At 41.9% G+C, this 25,482-nt stretch overlaps 1 protein-coding gene and 1 non-coding gene across 3 annotated transcripts in view; one reads left to right on the top strand and one right to left on the bottom strand.

Moving 5' to 3' along the window:
- Positions 1-25,482, bottom strand: part of LOC126426894 (zinc finger and SCAN domain-containing protein 12-like) — an 87,290-nt gene that overhangs the window by 31,411 nt on the left and 30,397 nt on the right. For both annotated transcript variants that reach the window (XM_050088983.1, XM_050088982.1), the window contains exons 3-5: positions 20,789-20,884; positions 10,800-10,865; positions 10,588-10,662 (exon numbers count right to left, since the gene is read on the bottom strand). In XM_050088983.1, coding sequence (XP_049944940.1) covers positions 10,588-10,662; positions 10,800-10,865; positions 20,789-20,884 — 237 coding nt within the window. The remainder of the gene's footprint in view (positions 1-10,587; positions 10,663-10,799; positions 10,866-20,788; positions 20,885-25,482) is intronic.
- Trnat-ugu (transfer RNA threonine (anticodon UGU)) lies at positions 8,257-8,330 on the top strand. The gene has a single exon. It is a non-coding gene; the product is annotated as a tRNA-Thr (tRNA).

The raw sequence follows: 25,482 nt of genomic DNA on the forward strand, positions 1-25,482 counted from the left end.
GCCACTCTACATTTTATATCCTCTCTACTTCGACCATCATCAGTTATTTTACTCCCTAAATAGCAAAACTCCTTTACTACTTTAAGTGTCTCATTTCCTAATCTAATCCCCTCAGCATCACCCGATTTAATTTGACTACATTCCATTATCCTCGTTTTGCTTTTGTTGATGTTCATCTTATATCCTCCTTTCAAGACACTGTCCATTCCGTTCAACTGCTCTTCCAAGTCCATTGCTGTCTCTGACAGAATTACAATGTCATTGGCGAACCTAAAAGTTTTTACTTCTTCTCCATGAATTTTAATACCTACTCCGAATTTTTCTTTTGTTTCCTTTACTGCTTGCTCAATATACAGATTGAATAACATCGGGGAGAGGCTACAACCCTGTCTCACTCCTTTCCCAACCACTGCTTCCCTTTCATGCCCCTCGACTCTTATAACTGCCATCTGGTTTCTGTACAAATTGTAAATAGTCTTTCGCTCCCTGTATTTTTGCTCTTAACCGAGACTTATTAATTCTCATAACAGAGAAAAGTCTCTCACAAACGTATGTCGAGCCAAACATTGACATTATCTTTGCGGCTTCACGGTGGAGAAGGCGAAACTCTTGCTGTGGAAAGTCGTGGTAAAAATCTATAACACATCTTGCCAAAAGGAACTTGTCTCTAAGACGAGAATTACGCTGTAGAATCTACAGTGTAGATCTATTAATTCCATTTGCAAATTGGGATGAATATCATTTACAGAAACAGTAAATTGTCTCGAGAACTATTCAAAACCTTGGGATAAGTATGATATATCCCCAAATCGCTTGAGAAATTCCTCTTTTATTGCACTAAGTACGGGAACATGATGAAATTTATTATAATGGCGTTCAATAAAAAAACTTCCGCTGACCGGCAAGAGTACTGTCACATATTATACATTTCGAATTTTCACGTTTTTGCACAAACAAAAAATGATTCTCCCATTCCTTTTTAAAAGATAGCAAATCTCCACTTCTCCATTTCCTTGATTCACTCTGCATTTCCCGGTTCTTGAAATACAACGTTCACGTTCACTTCACTTCAATGTCCGCAGCTTAGCCTGGTACTACACTGCCGGAACCTGCTGGCTGTCGCCACTGTCTCGTTCGACGATTGCACATGAGCAGCACATGTGCAGCGTTGTGTGCTCATGAGCCGCGTGCAACGTTTGCCCACCCCTGCGATAAGGTGATCGAGTTTTGGATTCCTCTGATAGGTCAGGAGTCCACAACATGCAGGAGGCAGCTACAGAGGCAGCAAGGTCTGTGTGACGTGGACTGTGCAGTTTTTAGGTTATAGGGTCTCAGGAAAACACAAAAAAGGCTTCAGTCACAAAGGGTGCAGGTCGAACACAGGAAGGATGTAGATCCAGGAACCACTGGTATAAAAGTTGTAAATTGTCGTAGCTATTTGGGAAAGTACCAGAGCTCCAAGTGCTAATAGAAAGCACCAACGCTCAAATCATTATAGGCACTGAAAGCTGGCTAAAGCTGGAGATCAGTTCAGCTGAAATTTTTGTGAAGGACCTAATGGTGTTAAAAAAAGGATAGGCTAAACACAGTTTGCAGTGGCATGTTTGTTGCTCTTACAAGTCGTTTATCTTGTAGTGAAATTGAAGTGAATAGTTCCTGTGAGCTGGTACGGGTAGAGGTCATTCTTGGCAACTGAAATAAAATAATAATTGGATCCCTTTAACGACCTCTCATCTCAGATGATACAATCGCTGAAAGTTCCAAATAAAAATTGAGTCTAATTTCAAACACGTCCCAGACTCATACAATTATATCTGGTAGTGTCTTTAATTTACCCTCAGTATGTTGGTAAAAAAAAAAGTTTAAATCCACAGGTATGCAAAAAACATCATCTGAAATTGTGTTAAATGCATTCTCTGAAATTATTTTGAGCAATTAGTTCATGAGCCCCCATTAATAGTACACAGTTGTGAAAATATGTTAGACCTCTCAACAAAAAATAATCCTGAGCGAATGGCAAGCTTCAAAATGGATACAGATATTAGTGAACACAGGGTTGTTATACTGAGATTGAACACTGTAATCCCCAAAGCCTCTAAAAATAAACTAAAAATATAACTGTTCAAAAAGCAGATAAAAATTCACTAGACACCTTCCTGAGAGACAATCTCCACTCCTCCTAAATTAACAATGTAAGTATACACCAGATGTGGCTTGAATTCCAATAAATAGTATCAATAGCAACTGAGAGATTTATACCAAATCAATTGACAAACAACGGAGCTGATCCCCCCCCCCCCCCCCTTGGAACTCAAAACGGGTCAGGACACAGTTGCAGAAACAACGAAAAAAGCAGGCCAAATCTAAACGAACGCAAAATCTTTAAGATTGGTGATCTTTTACAGAAGCTCGAAATTTAGCGCAGAGTTCAATGTGTTATGCTTATAATAGTTTCCACAACAAAACTTCGTCTCGAAACTTGGCAGAAAGTCCAAAGAGATTCTGGTTGTATGTAAATTATGCTAGCAGCAAGACACAATCAATGCCCTCTCTGCACATGTCAGAGCTGCTAAAGCAGAGCAATTAAACACAGCCATCCGAAATTCATTCACCAAAGAAGACTAAGTAAATATTCCAGAATTAGAATGAAGAACAGCTGACAACATGAGTAACTTAGAAGTACAAGGGTCACTCCAAAAGACATGCACACTATTTTTTTAAAAATCCATCTTTTATTCTACATGTTTGAAAGTTTTACAGTGTGTATATACATCCTTTAGGAACAATATTTTCATTTCTCCACATAATTTCCATCCCTCTCAACTGCCTTACACCATCTTGGAACCAGCGCCTGTGTACCCGCACGGTAAAATTCTGGACCAACCTGTTGGAGCCACTGTTTGCCAGCGTGCACAAGGTAGTCATCATCTTCAAACCTTGTTCCACGAAGACAGTCTTTCAGTTTCCCAAAGAGATGATAGTCACATGGAGCCAGGTCAGGACTGTAAGGCGGGTGTTTCAGTGTTGTCCATCAAAGTTTTGTGGTCGCTCCCACGGTTTTTTGACTGACATGTGGCTGTGCATTGTCGTGCAACAGCAAAACATCCTGCTTTTGCCGATGTGGTTAAACACGACTCAGTCGAGCTTGAAGTTTCTTCAGTGTCGTCACATATGCATCAGAATTTATGGTGGTTCCACTTGGCACGATGTCCACAAGCAAGAGTCCTTCGGAACAAAAAAACACCGTAGCCATAACTTTTCCAGCAGATATGGCTTTGAATTTTTTTTCTGGGGTGAATTTGCATGATGCCACTCTACTGATTGCCTCTTTATCTCTGGTGTAAAATTATGGAGCCATGTTTCATCACCTGTCACAATTCTTCCAAGAAATTCATCTCCACCATTCTCGTACTGTTCCAAAAGTTCACTGCATACCATTTTTCTTGTTTCTTTGTGAGCCACTGTCAACATCCTGGGAACCCCCTGGCACAAACCTTTTTTAACGCCAACACTTTCAGTATTCTGCAAACACTTCGTTCCCCTATCCCAACGTAACGCGACAATCCGTTCACTGTGATGCGTCTGTCAGCAGTCACCAATTTGTTAAATCTCTGCACATTGTCTGGAGTGTGGGCAGTACGAGGCCTGCCGCTGCGAGGACAATCCTCAATATTGCCGTGCCCGCTTTCATCACGTAACCTGCTCGCCCACCGACTAACAGTACTGCGATCGACAGCAGCATCTCCGTACACCTTTTTCAACCTCTTGTGGATGTTTCCCACTGTCTCGTTTTCACAGCACAGGAATTCTATGACAGCACGTTGCTTCTGACGAACGTCAAGTGTAGCAGCCATCTTGAAGACATGCTGTGACGGCGCCACTCACGGGAACAGGTTGAACTAAGTTTGAAAACAAGCGGGAAGGATGTATCTACACACTGTAAAACTTTCACAGATGCAGAATGAAAACTGTATTTTTACGAAAATAGTGTGCATTTCTTTTGGAGTGACCCTTGTAGATAGCCTCGAAGCAGTGAAGCAACTTAAATCACTTAATAAAAACAAGTCTTCCAGTCCAGACTGTATACCAATTAGGTTTCTTTCAGAGTATGCTGATGCAATAGCTCCATACTTAACAGTCATATACAACTGCTTGCTCGATGAAAGATCCACATCCAAAGACTGGAAAGTCACATCAATATTCAAGAAAGGCAGTAGGAGCAATCCACAAAATTACAGGCTCGTATCATTAATGTCAATATTCAACAGAATTTTAGAATGTATATTGTGTTCGAATATTATGAATTACCTTGAACAGAACTGTCTATTGACACAAAGTCAAAATGGATTTAGAAAACATCGTTCTTGTGAAACATAACTACAGGGTTATTACAAATGATTGAAGTGATTTCACAGCTTTACAATAACTTTATTATTTGAGATATTTTCTCAATGCTTTGCACACACATACAAAAACTCAAAAAGTTTTTTTAGGCATTCACAAATGTTCGATATGTGCCCCTTTAGTGATTCGGCAGACATCAAGCCGGTAATCAAGTTCCTCCCACTCTCGGCGCAGCATGTCCCCATCAATGAGTTCGAAAGCATCGTTGATGCGAGCTCGCAGCTCTGGCACATTTCTTGGTAGAGGAGGTTTAAACACTGAATCTTTCACATAACCCCACAGAAAGAAATCACATGGGGTTAAGTCAGGAGAGCGTGGAGGCCATGACATGAATTGCTGATCGTGATCTCCACCACGACCGATCCATCGGTTTTCCAATCTCCTGTTTAAGAAATGCCGAACATCATGATGGAAGTGCGGTGAAGCACCATCCTGTTGATAGATGAAGTCGGCGTTGTCGGTCTCCAGTTGTGGCATGAGCCAATTTTCCAGCATGTCCAGATACACGTGTCCCGTAACGCTTTTTTTTTTTTTCGCAGAAGAAAAAGGAGCCGTAAACTTTAAACCGTGAGATTGCACAAAACACGTTAACTTTTCGTAAATTGCGAATTTGCTGCACGAATGCGTGAGGATTCTCTACCGCCCTGATTCGCACATTGTGTCTGTTCACTTCACCATTATGAAAAAATGTTGCTTCATCACTGAAAACAAGTTTCGCACTGAACGCATCCTCTTCCATGAGCTGTTGCAACCGCGCCGAAAATTCAAAGCGTTTGACTTTGTCATCGGGTATCAGGGCTTGTAGCAATTGTAAACGGTAAGGCTCCTGCTTTAGCCTTTTCCGTAAGATTTTCCAAACCGTCGGCTGTGGTACGTTTAGCTCCCTGCTTGCTTTATTCGTCGACTTCCGCGGGCTACGCGTGAAACTTGCCCGCACGCGTTCAACCGTTTCTTCGCTCACTGCAGGCCGACCCGTTGATTTCCCCTTACAGAGGCATCCAGAAGCTTTAAACTGCGCATACCATCGCCGAATGGAGTTAGCAGTTGGTGGATCTTTGTTGAACTTTGTCCTGAAGTGTCGTTGCACTGTTACGACTGACTGATGTGAGTGCATTTCAAGCACAACATACGCTTTCTCGGCTCCTGTCGCCATTTTGTCTCACTGCGCTCTCAAGTGCTCTGGCGGCAGAAACCTGAAGTGCGGCTTCAGCCGAACAAAACTTTATGAGTTTTTCTACGTATCTGTAGTGTGTCGTGACCATATGTCAATGAATGGAGCTACAGTGAATTTATGAAATCGCTTCAATCATTTGTAATAGCCCTGTATAGTCCGATTCACGAACAGTGGCAGTTCACGCAGCTTGAGACACAGATGGGGACTGGGTTGTTGCTGGTTCCAAGTGACAGTTGCGGTACGCACATATGTGCACTCTGCGCTTGAAGGAAGTGTGTATACCACAAATCACGTCTCTCGCTTGCTTGGCAGAATTTGTCACTTACCATCACCATCAACCGTGAAGATTCGCAACTAATGGAATAACAATTCACTGAATAACTCAATTCTCGCATTGGCTATGACATTCACAGCAGAGGGCTGAGAATGCTATTGAACGCCCATTGGCTGTTGGAGAATGCGTGGCGTAGATGCGTAGAACAAGCCTAAACTCAACTGCCATCATTCGTGACTCCAACTATAGCTCTTTACTCACACGATGTGTTGAGTGCTATTGACCAAGGATTTCAAATTGATTCTATATTTCTAGATTTCCAAAAGGCTTTTGACACTGTACCACACAAGTGGCTTGTAGTGAAATTGCGTGCTTATGGAATATCATCTCAGTTATGTGACTGGATTTGTGATTTACTGTCAGAGAGGTCACAGTTCATAGTAATTGACAGAAAGTTGTCGAGTGAAACAGAAGTGATTTCTGGAATTCCCCAAGATAGGCCCTCTGCTGTTCCTTACCTACATAAATGATTTAGGAGGCAATCTGAACAGCCTTCTTAGGTTGTTAGCAGATGATGCTGTCATTTATTGACTAATAAAGTCATCAGAAGATCAAAACAAATTGCAAAATGATTTAGAAAAGATATGTGTATGGTGCAAAAATTGTCAGTTGACCCTAAATAATGCAAAGTGTGAGGTCATCCCCATGAGTGCTAAAAGGAGTACATTAAACTTTGGTTACATGGTAAATCAATCAAATCTAAAAGCCTTAAATTCATCTAAATACTTAGGAATTACAATTACAAACAACTTAAATTAGAAAGAACACACAAGAAATATTGTGGTGAGGGCAAACCAAAGACTGCATTTTATTGGCAGAACACTTAGAAAAAGTAACACATCTACTAAAAAGACTGCCAACACTACGCTTGTCCATCCTCTTTTGGAGTACTGCTGTGTGGTCTGGGATCCTTATCAGATAGGATTGACAGATTACATCAAGGAAGTTCAAAGAAGAGCAGTATGTTTGGTATTGTTGAGAAATAGGGGAGAGAGTGTCACTGAAATTGATGTGTTGGCAAATGTGCCAACACCTTGTAGACAGAGGAGGCCGAAATGCACGCTATCTAACGCAGACGGGCGTGAATTCTGGAACAGGATAAGTAGTGAATTCTAATAAGAAAAGTATGCAGCTCCTCGAATACTTATCTTTTAATTCCTCATTGGTTTACAACGTTCTTGATGAGACATTTCATACGATAACTATCAAACTATGTAAGGCTAATGGCGCCTTGCTAGGTCGTAGCCATGGACTTAGCTGAAGGCTATTCTAACTGTCTCTCGGCAAATGAGAGAAGGCTTCGTCAGTGTAGTCGCTAGCAAAGTCGTCGTACAACTGGGGCGAGTGCTCGTCCGTATCTCGAGACCTGCCTTGTGGTGGTGCTCGGTCTGCGATCACACAGTGGCGACACGCGGGTCCGACATGTACTAAATGGACCGCGGCCGATTTAAGCTACCACCTAGCAAGTGTGGTGTCTGGCGGTGACACCACAGCGCGGCCGATTTAAGCTACCACCTAGCAAGTGTGGTGTCTGGCGGTGACACCACAGAAATCGTACAGAATTGGGGGTAGACATCATTAAAAGAAAGGTGTTTTGTGTTGCGGCGGAATCTTCTCACGAAATTTCAGTGACCAACTTTCTCCTCCAAATGCAGAAATGTTTGCACTGGATGAAATTCATTTTCATTTCGTCTAATCCACAGTCTCACAAACATAGGTTCATTAGAGGTGAACTGATCCCAACAACTGGTCATTTTGTCCCATCAGTACTACTTCACAACAGCAAGATCGAGGCACTCAATGTCTGTACTAAACTGCGACTAGCCTCATTCTGGCATACTTCAGTAGAGAGAACGACTTGGGAAGTCGTACTCACGGAACTACAGAGGGAACAAACGAAGCCAGTATTGCTGTAATGCAATAGCGGTCCCTCAAATTTCAGGTGTGCACAACTCTCAACAATAGACAAGTATTTACTAAGATGGTATCTGTTCTTTCGGATATGTCCGAAAGAACAAATACCATCAGTGACCAAGCAGCTCATTAGAATGAAATTACAATGAAATGAACACCCTTAGCTGCTTACAGGCGTTGACATGTCCGAAAGATCAGATAACATCTTAGTAAATATATAGTTAAGGCTCACCAGCCACTTGACCATCTTCTTCTTCTGTGTGAATGCACAAACAGTGCCCGAACTCTTACGGGAATCAGCAACGTGCCGCGAGTAATGAGTACAATGGGCGGGAGCGCTACGAATGTAGTGTGGGGCAATACGTTGAGAATTTGGGTTTCGCAGGAGGCGTGCCAGAGATAAATCCCTTCAGTCGCGCTATCCTCTGTGTCCTCGGTGGCTCAGACGGATAGAGCGTCTGCCATGTAAGCAGGAGATCCCGGGTTCGAATCCCGGTCGGGGCACACATTTTCATCTGTCCCTGTTGACGTATGTCAATGCCTGTAAGCAGCTAAGGGTGTTCATTTCATTGTAATAGACAAGTACTCGCTTTGTTTTTGATCTCTAGTGCTTACGTGACACGTGCCCTATCAAACTTCTATTCTCACTCCTCCACATAAATTGATGCCGTTTATACATGCTAAAATGATGAGTAAGGTTTCTTGAAATTGACAACAGCTTGTATTAAGCACTGAGCTCGTTGCCCTTTGTGTTTAGAGAAAAATGTCCCTATGATGCCTACCGTTCATCTTCTCTGCAGCAGCATTCACAATTTCACAACTCCACTCGAGTTAGCTACTGCTTTCATTTTCATTATGGTTGTCATAAAATACTGTCTGTTTCCTCATTTCATGCAAAAATACACATAAATCAATGGTTAATAATACTGGCACATATTTTCTGTGCCCCAAATGTGTGATTGAGTAGGCCCCATTAGTGTGACCCAACTCACACTTCCTACAACTAACTTAAAATAGTAGATTTTATCCTATATTGTACAACTCTGATGTGAATATACAAATACAACTGTTCTCACGTGCTTTCCATGCTATGCTGCACGACTGTGCACATTGCACTAGCCCGTGACCTGCTCGGCAGGCAACCTCAAACGAGAACTGGCTCATTCCTGCACACGAAATTGACAGGTGTCAGAACCACACCTATCTCGAATGATGGGCCTTCCCCCCACCACGTGTGTTCTGGTCTGGTAGAAATGAGTAGGAACGTTATCTTATATCTGTAAACTTACAATAATATAGACCACCGCATTTAACAGAGATACCTAATCAGCAATTTACTTAAACCTTGAACCACTTCGTGTGACCGACTTCCTTATCATCTGCAGATGAATAATTCCAGAGTCAAATTCTCACAACCGGCCCCTAGAATCAACCACTATAGCAGCTCGACCATGACTCTGCTGACCAATAACCACTACCTACAATACTGAACACATGGCAAACTAGAAGTAACACCAACATCCTTCAATGAAATTAATAAAAGCAGAAAAATTGACAGAGACTGCTATTTATACATTCATTCATCAAACAGTGTAAGTCTTAAATGATAAAATATTGCCAGTTGCTATTTTTTGTGATCTTTGGAAGGAGTCTGATTGTGTTGAGCATGTTATTCTCTTAGGAAAAGTTTTGTGGAATTGGTGGCTTTACACACAAGTGGTTTGAATCACACTTAACAAACAGAATGCTAAAAGTCGTGAAAATTTTAAGGATTGAGGAGAAATCGCAAAGGGAGTCCCAAAGGTTTCAATTTTGGGTCCACTCCCATTCTCTATATATTTGAATGACCTTTAATTAATGTTCAAGAAGCAGACTGGCACTTTTAGTGGTGATGTTAATGTCATAATAAATCCTTCTATGGCAGAAGGCAATGGATGACATTGTACATGTTTCCCAAAGAATTATTAAGTGGCTCTTAGAAAATGGGCTCTCCTTAAATTTTGAAAACACACACCAAATTCAATTCTGCACAACAAATAGTCATACCAACAATTAATGTAGCACATGAGCAGGAATCAGTAAATACGGTAGAATGCTCTAAATTTTTGAGTGTGGATACTGAGGAAAACTTGAACTGGAAGAAGCACACTACTGAGCTTCTCAAACAATTAAGTTCAGCTACTTTTGTTCTTTATATAAATGCTAATCTTCGAAACAACTCCCGGCATATTTTTCCACTGAATAATGTCATATGGAATAATTTTCTGGGGTAGCTCACCACTTACAAAGAAAGTACTGTTTGGACAAAAGTAAGCAGTAAGAATAATATGCGGTGTTCACCGACAGGTGTCATATAGGTTCCCCTTCAGGGTACTAGGCATTTTAACTGTGCCATCACAATATATATATTCACTGCAATGATACATCACGATTTGACAAGAACAATGAGATCCATACCTACAACACTAAAAGGAAAAATGACCGTTATTATCATTAATTAAAGCTGTCAATGGCTCAGAGAGTAATTCAATATTAATGTTAATCATGTATACACATCCTGCAAACTGACTCATCAACATCATTTCAAAAAGAATCATTCAACTGCCCTGTGGAACATGTAGCTAACTGACCAATGCACTTTTGTAGCCACAGATGTAGTTCTGCTTATTCTCACAACTTGCCAAGGCCACTGCCTGCCAGGTTCATAAGCACACATTGATATAAGTGCGCACACACATTATTGTAAGGTAATGATACTCACTTCAGGAGTTCCATCAGATCTTGTTTCTTTGACTTTTAAGGTACTCCTTCCTTCTCTGCCTGCATCTTTATTTGCCTGTAGCAAGCAAAAACAGACAATTACTTTTTAAAGAACAAGAGCAGGCAGTCTACACAAAGCATTGCAGTAAAATTAACAAATGACTGCCAAAGGAACAAAAAAGTGTTGCTCCAATCCGCACTGCAAAGACTCACCTGGCGTCCGTGAGGAATTAAATTGTCTGCAAACTGTTGCACGGCAGCTAATGCTCCTGAGGAAATCTGCAACATAGCCACAAGGAAGTATTCAACAACAAGCAACAACAACAGTTTCAGTAACCCTGTCAAACAGAGTAACATATTCCAACAGTGGAATTACAAATGGCATAAATGAGTTGAGGATTGTGCTTATCCATTATGGGTGATCTAGAAACCATACTTGTGTATCTATACGTAGTGAGTCAAAGAGGACTTTACAACTTTGAAATAATATAGAAATTCATAGATGTGTCTTTTGTAGAAAACAACCTCAAGTTTCACACAAAAGTATCAAGTGTCATTCTGGTTCGATGTGACTACCATTTGTGATGTGGCAAGCGTCCCACAGGTAATCAATTTCTTCCCACACCCGTTACAGCAAATCGGACGTAACTTGTGCAACAGCAGCGTAGATTCGATTTTTTCAGGTCAGCTAGATACTCTCTTTGAAACTCTAAAGGCAGCAAGGGTAAAATATAGGAAGCGAAAGGCTTTTGACAACTTGTACAGACGCCAAACAGCAGATATTACATTTAGGGGCATGAAAGGGAAGCAATGGTTGAGAAAGGAGTGAGGCAGGGTTGTAGCCTACCCTCGATGTTGTTCAACCGTACACTGAGCAAGCAGTGGAGGAACCCACAGAAAAATTTAGAGTAGGAATTGAAGTTCAAGGAGAAGGTATAAAAACTTTGAGGTTTGCTGATGACACTGTAATTCTTTCAGAGACAGTAAAGGATTTGGAAGAGCAATTGAATGGAATGGACAGAGTCTTGAAAGGTGGGTATAAGATGAACATCAGCAAAATAAACCAGGATAATGGAACATAGTCAAATTAAATGAGGAGGTGCTAAGGGAATTAGATTAGGAAATGAGATACTCAAAGTATTAGATGAGTTCTGCAATTTGAGCAGCAGAATAACCGATGATGGCTGAAGTAGAGAGTATGTAAAATGTAGACTGGCAGTGGCAAGAAATGCGTTTCTGAAGGAAAGAAATTTGTTGACACGAAATGTAGATTTAAGTCTTACAAAATCTTTTCTGAAAGTGTTAATCTGGAGTGTAGTGATGTATGGTAGTGAAACATGGATGATAAAAAGTTTAGACAAGAAGAGAATAAAGCTTCAGGAATGTGGTGCTACAGAAGAATGCTGAAGATTAGATGGGTAGATCACATAACTAATTAGTAGGTACTGAACTAAATTGGAGAGAAAAGATATTTGTGGCACAACTTGACTAGAAGAAGGGATCAGTTGATAGAACACATTCTGAGACAGCAAGGGATCACCAATTTAGCAGTAGAGAGAAGTGTGTGTGTGTGTGTGTGTGTGTGTGTGTGTGTGTGTGTGTGTGTGTGTGTGTGTGTGTGTGTGTTGGGGGGGGGGGGGGGGTTAAAATTGTTAAGGAAGACAAGGACATGAATACAGTAGGCAGATTCAGAAGAATATAAGTTGCAGTAGCTATTTGGAGATGAAAAGGCTTGCACAGGGTAGAGTAGCGTGGATAGCTGGATCAAATCAGTCTTTATACTGAAGACCGCAACAACAACAACTGCTAAGGTTAGTGATCATCTATATAATTTTTAAGATGAAGTCACAAGAAGATCTCAGGACTTCAAGAAATCTGAGCCTCAACTCAGTTTGTTCTCTTATCCTATCACTCCTGATATAGACACAGGAACAGAGGAGCTGCAGCTTACTTGCTGACATGCAGTCAGATCACAATGTGAAAGAAATATTTAATGCAGTGACATTAGTTGACTTTTACAAATATTTGTCTGTTAAAATGTTTCCATGTATAAAGAAATTTGTTGGGAAAATGTTCTCTATATTATTTGCTACAAGAGGAGTATTTTCACAGTAGCAAAGATGTACATGTTCATAATTCTTACTGTATGCAATGTAGAGCCCACATTTAATGAACAATGTTTTATAGTTTTGGTTCACACTACCTCCTCCCAAAACATGGAAAGCAAACAACTTGAAGCTATCAGAGGTATCGGAAAGATTTTCACTTATAACTTTCGACTCGCTCGTTCCCGGACCACCTGAAGTTGATACCCTTACAGTCGTCCACCATTTCTGGAAGTTTGTAATGTCATCACGAATCACCCTGTAGATGCTCTATGGCAGACATTAAATACAAGTCTGTGATCAGAATTTCAACAATCAATCTCACTTCTGATTTTTTTGTAGGAAAGGGTGATAGGATACATCTCATTAAACTGATTCTAATATTAAACATGCTTTCAGCTACATATCATACAAAATTAGCACAATAAACAAACTTCTACTTGTTGATTTTTATGGTACAGTTTATAAATTTTCTAATATGCAAATTTAACTAATGAATGTGACCATTTTAAAAGGTATTGATAATTTCCTCTTCCACAATGCGGCCCCTGAGCCAAAAACAATTACCTTACCCTGCCCTTTGGCATAATCTACACACGCAGCCAATGAGAATATTGTGTAAAGTTGATAACCAAATACCTTCCAGTGGCCTGTTCAGGCACCTAGTAATTCTTGCACTTATATATCAACAAACATATGCTCCCTAATGATGATTGTGGTTAATAATAATAATAATAATAATAATAAAAGTTCGGTGGCAGGAGGAACAAGACTTCTGGTCAGGTGACTACAGGGTTATAAACACAAAATCAAATAGGGGTAATGCAGGAGTAGGTTTAATAATGAATAGGAAAATAGGAATGCGGGTAAGCTACTACAAACAGCATAGTGAACGCATTATTGTGGCCAAGATAGATACGAAGCCCACACCTACTACAGTAGTACAAGTTTATATGCCAACTAGCTCTGCAGATGACGAAGAAATTGAAGAAATGTATGATGAAATAAAAGAAATTATTCAGATTGTGAAGGGAGACGAAAATTTAATAGTCATGGGTGACTGGAATTCGAGTGTAGGAAAAGGGAGAGAAGGAAACGTAGTAGGTGAATATGGATTGGGGCTAAGAAATGAAAGAGGAAGCCACCTGGTAGAATTTTGCACAGAGCACAACATATTCATAGCTAACACTTGGTTTAAGAATCATGAAAGAAGGTTGTATACATGGAAGAACCCTGGAGATACTAAAAGGTATCAAATAGATTATATAATGGTAAGACAGAGATTTAGGAACCAGGTTTTAAATTGTAAGACATTTCCAGGGGCAGATGTGGACTCTGACCACAATCTATTGGTTATGACCTGTAGATTAAAACTGAAGAAACTGCAAAAAGGTTGGAATTTAAGGAGATGGGACCTGGATAAACTGAAAGAACCAGAGGTTGTACAGAGTTCCAGGGAGAGCATAAGGGAACAATTGACAGGAATGGGGGAAAGAAATGCAGTAGAAGAAGAATGGGTAGCTTTGAGGGATGAAGTAGTAAAGGCAGCAGAGGATCAAGTAGGTAAAAGGACGAGGGCTAGTAGAAATCCTTGGGTAACAGAAGAAATATTGAATTTAATTGATGAAAGGAGAAAATATAAAAATGCAGTAAATGAACCAGGCAAAAAGGAATACAAACGTCTCAAAAATGATATCGACAGGAAGTGCAAAATGGCTAAGCAGGGATGGCTAGAGGACAAATGTAAGGATGTAGAGGCTTATCTCACTAGGGGTAAGATAGATACTGCCTACAGGAAAATTAAAGAGACCTTTGGAAATAAGAGAACCACTTGTATGAATATCAAGAGCTCAGATGGAAGCCCAGTTCTAAGCAAAGAAGGGAAAGCAGAAAGGTGGAAGGAGTATATAGAGGGTCTATACAAGGGCGATGTACTTGAGGACAATATTATGGAAATGGAAGAGGATGTAGATGAAGATGAAATGGGAGATACGATACTGCGTGAAGAGTTTGACAGAGCACTGAAAGACCTGAGTCGAAACAAGGCCCCAGGAGTAGACAACATTCCATTAGAACTACTGACGCCCTTGGGAGAGCCAGTCCTGACAAAACTCTACCATCTGGTGAGCAACATGTATGAGACAGGCGAAATACCCTCAGACTTCAAGAAGAATATAATAATTCCAATCCCAAAGAAAGCAGGTGTTGACAGATGTGAAAATTACCGAACAATCAGTTTAATAAGCCACAGCTGCAAAATACTAACACGAATTCTTTACAGACGAATGGAAAAACTGGTAGAAGCCGACCTCGGGGAAGATCAGTTTGGATTCCGTAGAAACACTGGAACACGTGAGGCAATATTGACCTTACGACTTATCTTAGAAGCTAGATTAAGGAAAGGCAAACCTACGTTTCTAGCATTTGTAGACTTAGAGAAAGCGTTTGACAATGTTGACTGGAATACTCTCTTTCAAATTCTAAAGGTGGCAGGGGTAAAATACAGGGAGTGAAAGGCTATTTACAATTTGTACAGAAACCAGATGGCAGTTATAAGAGTCGAGGGACATGAAAGGGAAGCAGTGGTTGGGAAGGGAGTAAGACAGGGTTGTAGCCTCTCCCCAATGTTATTCAATCTGTATATTGAGCAAGCAGTAAAGGAAACAAAAGAAAAATTCGGAGTAGGTATTAAAATCCATGGAGAAGAAATAAAAACTTTGAGGTTCACCGATGACATTGTAATTCTGTCAGAGACAGCAAAGGACTTGGAAGGACAGTTGAATGGAATGGACAGTGTCTTGAAAGGAGGATATAAGATGAACATCAACAAAAGCAAAACGAGGATAATGGAATGTAGTCGAATTAAGTCGGGTGATGCTGAGGGAATTAGATTAGGAAATGAGACACTTAAAGTAGTAAAGGAGTTTTGCTATTTGGGGAGCAAAATAACTGATGATGGTCGAAGTAGAGAGGATATAAAATGTAGACTGGCAATGACAAGGAAAGCGTTTCTGAAGAAGAGAAATTTGTTAACATCGAGTATAGATTTAAGTGTCAGGAAGTCATTTATGAAAGTATTTGTATGGAGTGTAGCCATGTATGGAAGTGAAACATGGACGATAAATAGTTTGGACAAGAAGAGAACAGAAGCTTTCGAAATTTGGTGCTACAGAAGAATGCTGAAGATTAGATGGGTAGATCACATAACTAATGAGGATGTATTGAATAGGATTGGGGAGAAGAGAAGTTAGTGGAACAACTTGACCAGAAGAAGGGATCGGTTGGTAGGACATGTTCTGAGGCATCAAGGGATCACCAATTTAGTATTGGAGGGCAGCGTGGAGGGTAAAAATCGTAGAGGGAGATGAATACACTAAGCAGATTCAGAAGGATGTAGGTTGCAGTAGGTACTGGGAGATGAAGAAGCTTGCACAGGATAGAGTAGCATGGAGAGCTGCATCAAACCAGTCTCAGGACTGAAGACCACAACAACAACAACAACAATAATAAAAAGAGTGAATTCAGATGAAGTCCAGTAATTCACAACCACCTGCCCCGCCCCCACCCCCCACACACACAGAGAGAGAGAGAGGGGGGGGGAGGGAGGGGGGAGGAGAGAGAGAGAGAGAGAGAGAGAGAGAGAGAGAGAGAGAGAGAGAGAGAGAGAGGAGGGGGGGGGTGGTTACTGTCATCTGTTACACAACACATTATAATCAAATTTCTCATAACAGAGGCGTAAAACCAATTGAAATTTTGAAAAGACTTGTGGCAGAGTAGGACTCAAGTGCATGTATGGCACAAACAGTTTTTACAGGCACGAGAAATAGTTGATAATGCTGCTCACCGACATCTCCCGAGGACCAGCACAACTGAGGAGAATATTCCCATTGTTAGCCAGCTCTCTGAAAACAATCGCCACATAAAGTTGCTGAAATTGCTGACGAGGTTGGCATCAGCTACAGTAGTGCTCATTACCAGAAGGTTCGGATTTCAGAAGGCGGGGGTTTCATCTTCTCAATGCAGAGCAGAAATTTCGTCATCTTGAGATGCAGAAATGGCTACTGATACCTGCTATCAAACTGAAGGGTAACATTTTTTGCACTGGACTGTGATCTGCAATGAAATGTGGGTGCACCATTACACCTCAGAATTGAAAAAAAAAGCATCACATAAGGACATAAAAAGGACAAATCTACACCTGTCAAAGTCATGAACTGTCTCTCTGCAGGAAAGGTTTCTGCAATATTCTGATTTTACAGGAGTTCTTCTCATTATTTGTTTTCGATGAGCATTGTACTGTGAACGCTGCATGCTCTTGCCAACTTCTGGACCAAACAAAACATCCATATTGTCGGAAGAGATGTGCACTTCCAACCAGGGATGTGATCGTGCTACGTGAGGACATTCGATCCCCCACAGCCACGCGAACTCTATAAAAAATGCAGGAACTGTTGTCGACCACACTAGAACATCATCCACGTCATTTATTTGGACCACTAAAGACTGCCTATCTGCTGGGAAAAGATACTCTTACAAGTGAAAAGAACAGCATGTGATGGCACACAAACCTATTTCCTCTGACTCTGTTATCCGTGTCCTTATCCACTAAGCTATGCCGGAGACGCTATTTTTGTCTTTTGTGTCGATTATCATAGTATCTATTGAAGGTTTATGTTGTTGAGGCCTCATTAACTGACATTTAATTATAAGTGCGGCATGTTTGTGATAACTCTTCAATTTGCCATTGCCCTGAAATGGCATACTGCAAGTTATAGCACAAAACAGCTAAATACACCAAAATCAGTATGGCGTCTGCGACATCAAGTGACATGTCATTCTGATATCACTTCCAACTGAGTAATACTCTATGGTCCTAAACAGAGGTGGTATAATTCTCCCATTAACATATACTGTCATTGCACAGCTTTCGACATCTTTTATCTGCTGCTTTAAGTGTGTGCATCTTTGTTGGAATGCATTTCTGGCTGTATTTCCATTTGAAATTTTTTGTTCCTTATCCTCTCAGGGACCGTTTCCTGCAGTTCCTCCTTATTTGGCAGAATCATCCTGTGTAAAATTATGTACGACGGCAGTTCAATAAGTAATGCAACACATTTTTTTTCTCGGCCAATTTTGGTTGAAAAAACCGGAAATTTCTTGTGGAATATTTTCAAACATTCCCGCTTCGTCTCGTATAGTTTCATTGCCTTCCGACAGGTGGCAGCGCTGTACAGAGCTGTTAAAATGGCGTCTGTAACGGATGTGCGTTGCAAACAACGGGCAGTGATCGAGTTTCTTTTGGCGGAAAACCAGGGCATCTCAGATATTCATAGGCGCTTGCAGAATGTCTACGGTGATCTGGCAGTGGACAAAAGCACGGTGAGTCGTTGGGCAAAGCGTGTGTCATCATCGCCGCAAGGTCAAGCAAGACTGTCTGATCTCCCGCGTGCGGGCCGGCCGTGCACAGCTGTGACTCCTGCAATGGCGGAGCGTGCGAACACACTCGTTCGAGATGATCGACGGATCACCATCAAACAACTCAGTGCTCAACTTGACATCTCTGTTGGTAGTGCTATCACAATTGTTCACCAGTTGGGATATTCAAAGGTTTGTTCCCGCTGGGTCCCTCGTTGTCTAACCGAACACCATAAAGAGCAAAGGAGAACCATCTGTGCGGAATTGCTTGCTCGTCATGTGGCTGAGGGTGACAATTTCTTGTCAAAGATTGTTACAGGCGATGAATCATGGGTTCATCACTTCGAACCTGAAACAAAACAGCAATCAATGGAGTGACGCCACACCCACTCCCCTACCAAGAAAAAGTTTAAAGCCATACCCTCAGCCGGTAAAGTCATGGTTACAGTCTTCTGGGACGCTGAAGGGGTTATTCTGTTCGATGTACTTCCCCGTGGTCAAACGATCAACTCTGAAGTGTATTGTGCTACTCTTCAGAAATTGAAGAAACGACTTCAGCGTGTTCGTAGGCACAAAAATCTGAACGAACTTCTCCTTCTTCGTGACAACGCAAGACCTCACACAAGTCTTCGCACCCGAGAGGAGGTCACAAAACTTCAGTGGACTGTTCTTCCTCAAGCACCCTACAGCCCCGATCTCGCACCGTCGGATTTCCATATGTTTGGCCCAATGAAGGACGCAATCTGTGGGAGGCACTACGCGGATGATGAAGAAGCTATTGATGCAGTACGACGTTGGCTCCGACATCGACCAGTGGAATGGTACTGTGCAGGCATACAGGCCCACATTTCAAGGTGGCGTAAGGCCGTAGCATTGAATGGAGATTACGTTGAAAAATAGTGTTGTGTAGCTAAAAGATTGGGGAATAACCTGGTGTATTTCAATGCTGAATAAAACAACCCCTGTTTCAGAAAAAAAATGTGTTGCATTACTTATTGAACTGCCCACGTAGAAGTAATTACCACACTTATTTGCTTAACCAGAATACAACTAGTCATAATTTTGTTGGTGGTATACTTTATAGAACAGTGGTTGCATCTGCATTTTAAAGTACAACTTGACTCATCCCACTTCCCTTAAGCCTCTCCTCCATTGTGGGATTTACAAAATACGAGTGTGAATGAAGGAATGAATTTTATTTAGTTTTAACCAGTCAAGCTGGGTTATTTCCTTTTACCAGCACACAACACCACGATTCCAATATGATGTCACACTGTTTACTTTGTCGCAGTGGTAGGTACATTGTGGAGTATACAACGTGCAGATCAAATAAATATAAACATCATACAGTATGAAACTTCATGGCAGATTAAAACTGTGTGCCGGACCAAGACTCGAACTCGGGACCTTTGCCTTTCGCGGGCAACTGCTCTACCATCTGAGCTATCCAAGCATGACTCATGACCCGTCCTCACAGCTTCAATTCAGTTTCCTACCTTCCAAACTTTACAGAAGCTCTTCTGCGAACCTTGCAGAACTAGCACTCCTGAAAGAAAGGATACTGGGGAGATATGGCTTAGCCACAGCCTGGAGGATGTTTCCAGAATGAGATCTTCACTCTGCAGCGGAGTGTGCGTTGATATGAAACTTCATGGCAGATTAAAACTGTGTGCCGGACCAAGACTCGAACTCAGGACCTTTGCCTTTCGCGGGCAACTGCTCTACCATCTGAGCTACCCAAGCACGAGTCATGACCTGTCCTCACAGCTTCAATTTTGCCAGTACCTCACATCCTACCTTCCAAACCTTACAGAAGCTCTTCTGCAAACCTTGCAGAACTAGCACCCTTGAAAGAAAGGATTTTAGCTGTGAGGACAGGTCATGAGTCAGGCTTGGGTAGCTCAGATGGTAGAGCAGTTGCCCGGGAAAGGCAAAGGTCTCGAGTTCGAGTCTTGGTCCAGCACACAGTTTTAATCTGCCAGGAAGTTTCATATCAGCGCACACTCTGCTGCAGAGTGAAAATCTCATTCTTGATCGTACGGCATTGTTGGCAGTGATATTTGCAACAGGTGGGTTCAGGCATGTGTCAGACAGGGTCTTCTTTCTCCGCACACACTGGCTCCTTCCCTTACGGATATGTGACAGTTGTGTCGTATGTGTATCTGTGAAGTGTAGGAGAGTGTAACGAATGTGGTGTATAGCACGGTGTTAGTCTTGTGATGTACAATGATAAGAGAAGGAAGAGGGTCAAATTCAGTGCTGTCACACAGCCTATTCACGAATAGTACCGAGCCCCTGTTCCAGTTCCACGAACAGGCAATCATTGGCAGTGTCACGTGGCCCCACTTCGTGAGACACTACGGCAATATCTGGAATTTAATCTCGAACATTGGCACAAGGATTGGAGATTAGGAACTTTATCCCACCAGCTCCCCTCCTCTTACCTCCCCTTGCAGGGTGAATACAGGCAGTGTAAATCTCATCCACCACCAGAATTCAAATTGGCTTACTCCCAAGTCGAGCACAACCACACGAACGTGCGCCAGCGACATCAACTGTGGAGGTCGGTACAGATAAGGTCACAGATAGTCAATATCACTGTAATGTCCCACAAATAAAGATACTGATACGCAACACTTCCCAATCGGTAAGATAAACATAAACAAGAAAGGCTGGACTCACCTCTGCCTGGCCTCCCGCACTGCCACCTGCCTGCCCTCCTTCGAGAGACAGAGGGTCCGTTAGCGGTTCACCAGCTGCCACTGCTCCGCACGAGATCTGAAATATAAGCACCGAGATGAGATACCGTATCCGTGATAAGCAGATTCATGTTATCTACTAGTCATTTCGCACAAGGACATCTTGTTACACTCACAAATAGAGAGAGGAAAAATGACTGTCTATATGCCTCTGCATTGACATCTACACGACAACTGAATGTATTAACCAGCTATTTTGAAAAGGCCACGACTTCTTAAAATCATGCCCTGCAATGAGATCCATCCTGTCTGAGATTTTGCCCACCGCACCTAGAACAGCTTTTCGTTGCCCTCCCAACCTCAGCAATGTCCTCGTCAAACCCTATGCTCCTTCTGCACCCGTCTCCCTACCCTATGTCTCCTACCCCTGTCTCTGCTGCAAGACTTGCCCTATGTACCCTTCTACCACCGCCTATACCATACCCCATAACTGGAAAAACAGATGCAACAAAGGGAGAGCCACCTATGAAACGATACGTCATATACCAGCTCTTACGTAAACACTGTTCGTCTTTTTACATTGCCGTGACTACCACCTAGTTATCAGTCTGGATGAATGGGCGTAGGCAGAGGGTATACTGGCAACACACAATATCCTGTTGCAGAGCATGCTCTACAACATGACAGTCGTGACCTCGGTGCCTGTTTCACCACACGTGACATCTGGAGTCTTCCCCCAGACACCAGTTTCTCAGAACTCCACAAGTGGGAACTACCGTATTTACTCGAATCTAAGCCGCACTTTTTTCCGGTTTTTGTAATCCAAAAAACCGCCTGCGGCTTAGAATCGAGTGCAAAGCAAGCGGAAGTTCTGAAAAATGTTGGTAGGTGCCACCATAACTAACTTCTGCCGTCGAATATATGTAGTGCTACACAGGCATGCTTTGCAGGCACAAAGATAAATACTGGCGCCAAAACCTCTGTGTCAGTAAACAAATTTAAAAAAAAAGGTGGAAGACGAGCTTTTTTCTCCGCCCCGAGTTTCGACCACTGCATTTTCATACATTATTCAACGAAGTAAATACAAATTCCGTATTGTTCATCTTCGAATGTAGCAGAATTTCAATGTAATACAAAAATCCGACTGGCAAGACTGTTTGGCATGTTTGTCAATATGGCCAACTCTACGTTCTGAATTTTTTCCTACCTGTGAGAAGAGATGGTTGCTAATAGGAACCTGATGAAATGTGAATCACATGCAGTATTCTCTTCACCATAAGAATAATACGAATATAAACATTACCTCATGTATTCTTTCGTGTTTGCTGCTATCTCATTTAAATTCTGTCTGCCTAATAAACTACGAAACTAGAGTGAGACAACAGCAAATGCGGAAGAATATACGTATCGTTTCATGTTTACATTCGTATTATTCTTATGCCTAGTAGTGATACAGTCAGAAATGAAGCACGGCAACTGACTAGATTTTTAAATCTAAGATGACTCTAATTTCTGTGCAGAATTTGATGTACTAAAGAAGCGGCCGCAAAGATTTTCAAACGGAGAAAAATTTTCGCCTAACTATGTTCTATCATACGCAGTCTATTATTTGGTTCTTGTTGATCATTATCAAAGAAAGCAGCAGTGTAAGTAACAACAAATAGCAGTCTCTTGCCACTGTTTCGCTAATGAGACGATTCCTCTTTTTTAATTGTAAGCGGCGGCGACAGGCCGTAAACACAGACTATCAGAATGCGACAAACAATGCATGACACAGTACAGTAATGCATTTTCAGCTTAGAGTGATGTAAACACCTACAACAAAGAAAACGGCACTTACCAGATCAAAGCAAAATAAGCAATCGATTCAAACCAGACGAAGCACATGAAAAAGGAAGGGTACCCTTATAAATACGGACGGAGCGCCTTACGCATAGCAATGGCTACCTGGTAAAGCATAACTGCTAAGCTTACGACTCGAACCAAACTACTGTAGCTGCATCGTCATTCATTCGACCTAAATTGTGTCTCATATTAGAATGGACCAATTTTGTTTCGATTTGGAGGTGAGGCCTAAAACTTTTTTCTCCCCTTGAATTTCGAGTCTCAGATTTCAGGTGCGGCTTAGATTCGGGAAATTTTTTTTTTCCTTTATTTCGAGTCTCATTTTTCAGGTGCGGCTTGGATTCGAGTGCGGATTAGATTCGAGTAAATACGGTAGCACTACAACACGTCCTTGGTTCTCATCAGCCATCTGGCCTTAATTTATGTTAATTCCCTCCATCTCAGCATTTCGTAAGAGTAACTACTCCTTTCTTCACTCGATTTTAGTTTTCAACATTTTTCATTTTCTAACTTGGCTATTTTTCACTGTCCCCCTCCCCTACACTGTTACATAAACTGCACTTAGCTTTTCACTCTTATTAACTCGTGCACGATGTTCTAGTTGTAATCTCTGTCTTGCACATTACCCTGTCTTCCACCTTTAAGCCCTCAGGTTTTCAAGTCTCGTGTGGTGCAGTCCCCAACAATCAGTCTTCCCTTCTCATCCCATCCAGTAAGTGTCCCCTGACGCAGTGGTTCTGGGTGACTTTTCAGAACTACATCCCTTTCTTAAACATCTCAAGACCTTTTCCTTCATCCCTCTTCCTTCCCCTCCAATTCTTCTGCCGGAAGAAGGAGCCACTGGCTCTGAAAGCCTGCATAATTTAAATTTTTTCTTTGTGTGTGTTCTCCTGCCACCACTTGGTGAGTACATTTTTTATCTATCCAATTACATTATACATGATTACTCTGCAATTCACAATTAAGTGCTTGCCAAACGGTTTATCAAACCTCTACCATTCAACTCTGAAACAGTGGGTGGGGAAAATGAACACTTAAATCTTAACATGCAAGCTCTCATTTCTCTTATTTTACTATGGAGGTCATTCCTCCCTGTGTGGGTAGGCACCAACAAATTTTTCTACACTCTGAAGAGAAAGTTGGTGATTGAAATTTCATGAGAAGGTCTTGTCGCAGCAAAAAATGGGTTTGTTTGAATGAATTCTATCCAAATTTGTGTACCATATCTGGGAATTTTCTCCTTATTTTGCAATAGTACAAAACGAGCTGCCCTTCTCTGAACTTTTTCTGTCCTCTGTCAATCCTATCTGATGTGGATCCCACACCACTCAGCAATACTCCAGAAGAGGGTGGACAAGCAGAGTGTAAGCAGTCTCTTTAGTAAACCTGTTATATTTTCAGAGTGTTCTGGCAGTAAATCACAGTCTTTGGTTTGGTTTCCCCACGCCATTATCTATGAGATCGTTGCAATTAACAGGGTGTTTCAAAAATGACCGGTATATTTGAAACAGCAATAAAAACTAAACGAGCAGCGATAGAAATACACCGTTTGTTGCAATATGCTTGAGACAACAGTACATTTTCAGGCGGACAAACTTTCGAAATTACAGTAGTTACAATTTTCAACAACAGATGGCACTGCAAGTGATGTGAAAGATATAGAAGACAACGCAGTCTGTGGGTGCGCCATTCTGTACGTCGTCTTTCTGCTGTAAGCGTGTGCTGTTCACAACGTGCAAGTGTGCTGTAGACAACATGGTTTATTCCTTAGAACAGAGGATTTTTCTGGTGTTGGAATTCCACCGCCTAGAACACAGTGTTGTTGCAACAAGACGAAGTTTTCAACGGAGGTTTAATGTAACCAAAGGAGCGAAAAGCGATACAATAAAGGATCTGTTTGAAAAATTTCAACGGACTGGGAACGTGACGGATGAACGTGCTCGAAAGGTAGGGCGACCGCGTACGGCAACCACAGAGGGCAACACGTAGCTAGTGCAGCAGGTGATCTAACAGCAGCCTCGGGTTTCCGTTCGCCGTGTTGCAGCTGCGGTCCAAATGACGCCAACGTCCACGTATCGTCTCATGCGCCAGAGTTTACACCTCTATCCGTACAAAATTCAAACGCGGCAACCCCTCAGCGCCGCTACCATTGCTGAACGAGAGACATTCGCTAACGATATAGTGCACAGGATTGATGACGGCGATATGCATGTGGGCAGCATTTGGTTTACTGACGAAGCTTATTTTTCCCTGGACGGCTTCGTCAATAAACAGAACTGGCGTATATGGGGAACCGAAAAGCCCCATGTTGCAGTCCCATCGTCCCTGCATCCTCAAAAAGTACTGGTCTGGGCCGCCATTTCTTCCAAAGGAATCATTGGCTCATTTTTCAGATCCGAAACGATTACTGCATCATGCTATCTGGACATTCTTCGTGAATTTGTGGCGGTACAAACTGCCTTAGACGACACTGCGAACACCTCATGGTTTATGCAAGATGGTGCCCGGCCACATCGCACGGCCGACGTCTTTAATTTCCTGAATGAATATTTCGACGTCTTTAATTTCCTGAATGAATATTTCGATGATCGTGTGATTGCTTTGGGCTATCCGAAACATACAGGAGGCGGCGTGGATTGGCCTCCCTATTCGCCAGACATGAACCCCTGTGACTTCTTTCTGTGGGGACACTTGAAAGACCAGATGTACCGCCAGAATCCAGAAACAATTGAACAGCTGAAGCAGTACATCTCATCTGCATGTGAAGCCATTCCGCCAGACACGTTGTCAAAGGTTTCGGGTAATTTCATTCAGAGACTACGCCATATTATT

This window comes from Schistocerca serialis, chromosome 11 (genome assembly GCF_023864345.2).
Source record: "Schistocerca serialis cubense isolate TAMUIC-IGC-003099 chromosome 11, iqSchSeri2.2, whole genome shotgun sequence".
NCBI lineage: Eukaryota > Metazoa > Arthropoda > Insecta > Orthoptera > Acrididae > Schistocerca > Schistocerca serialis.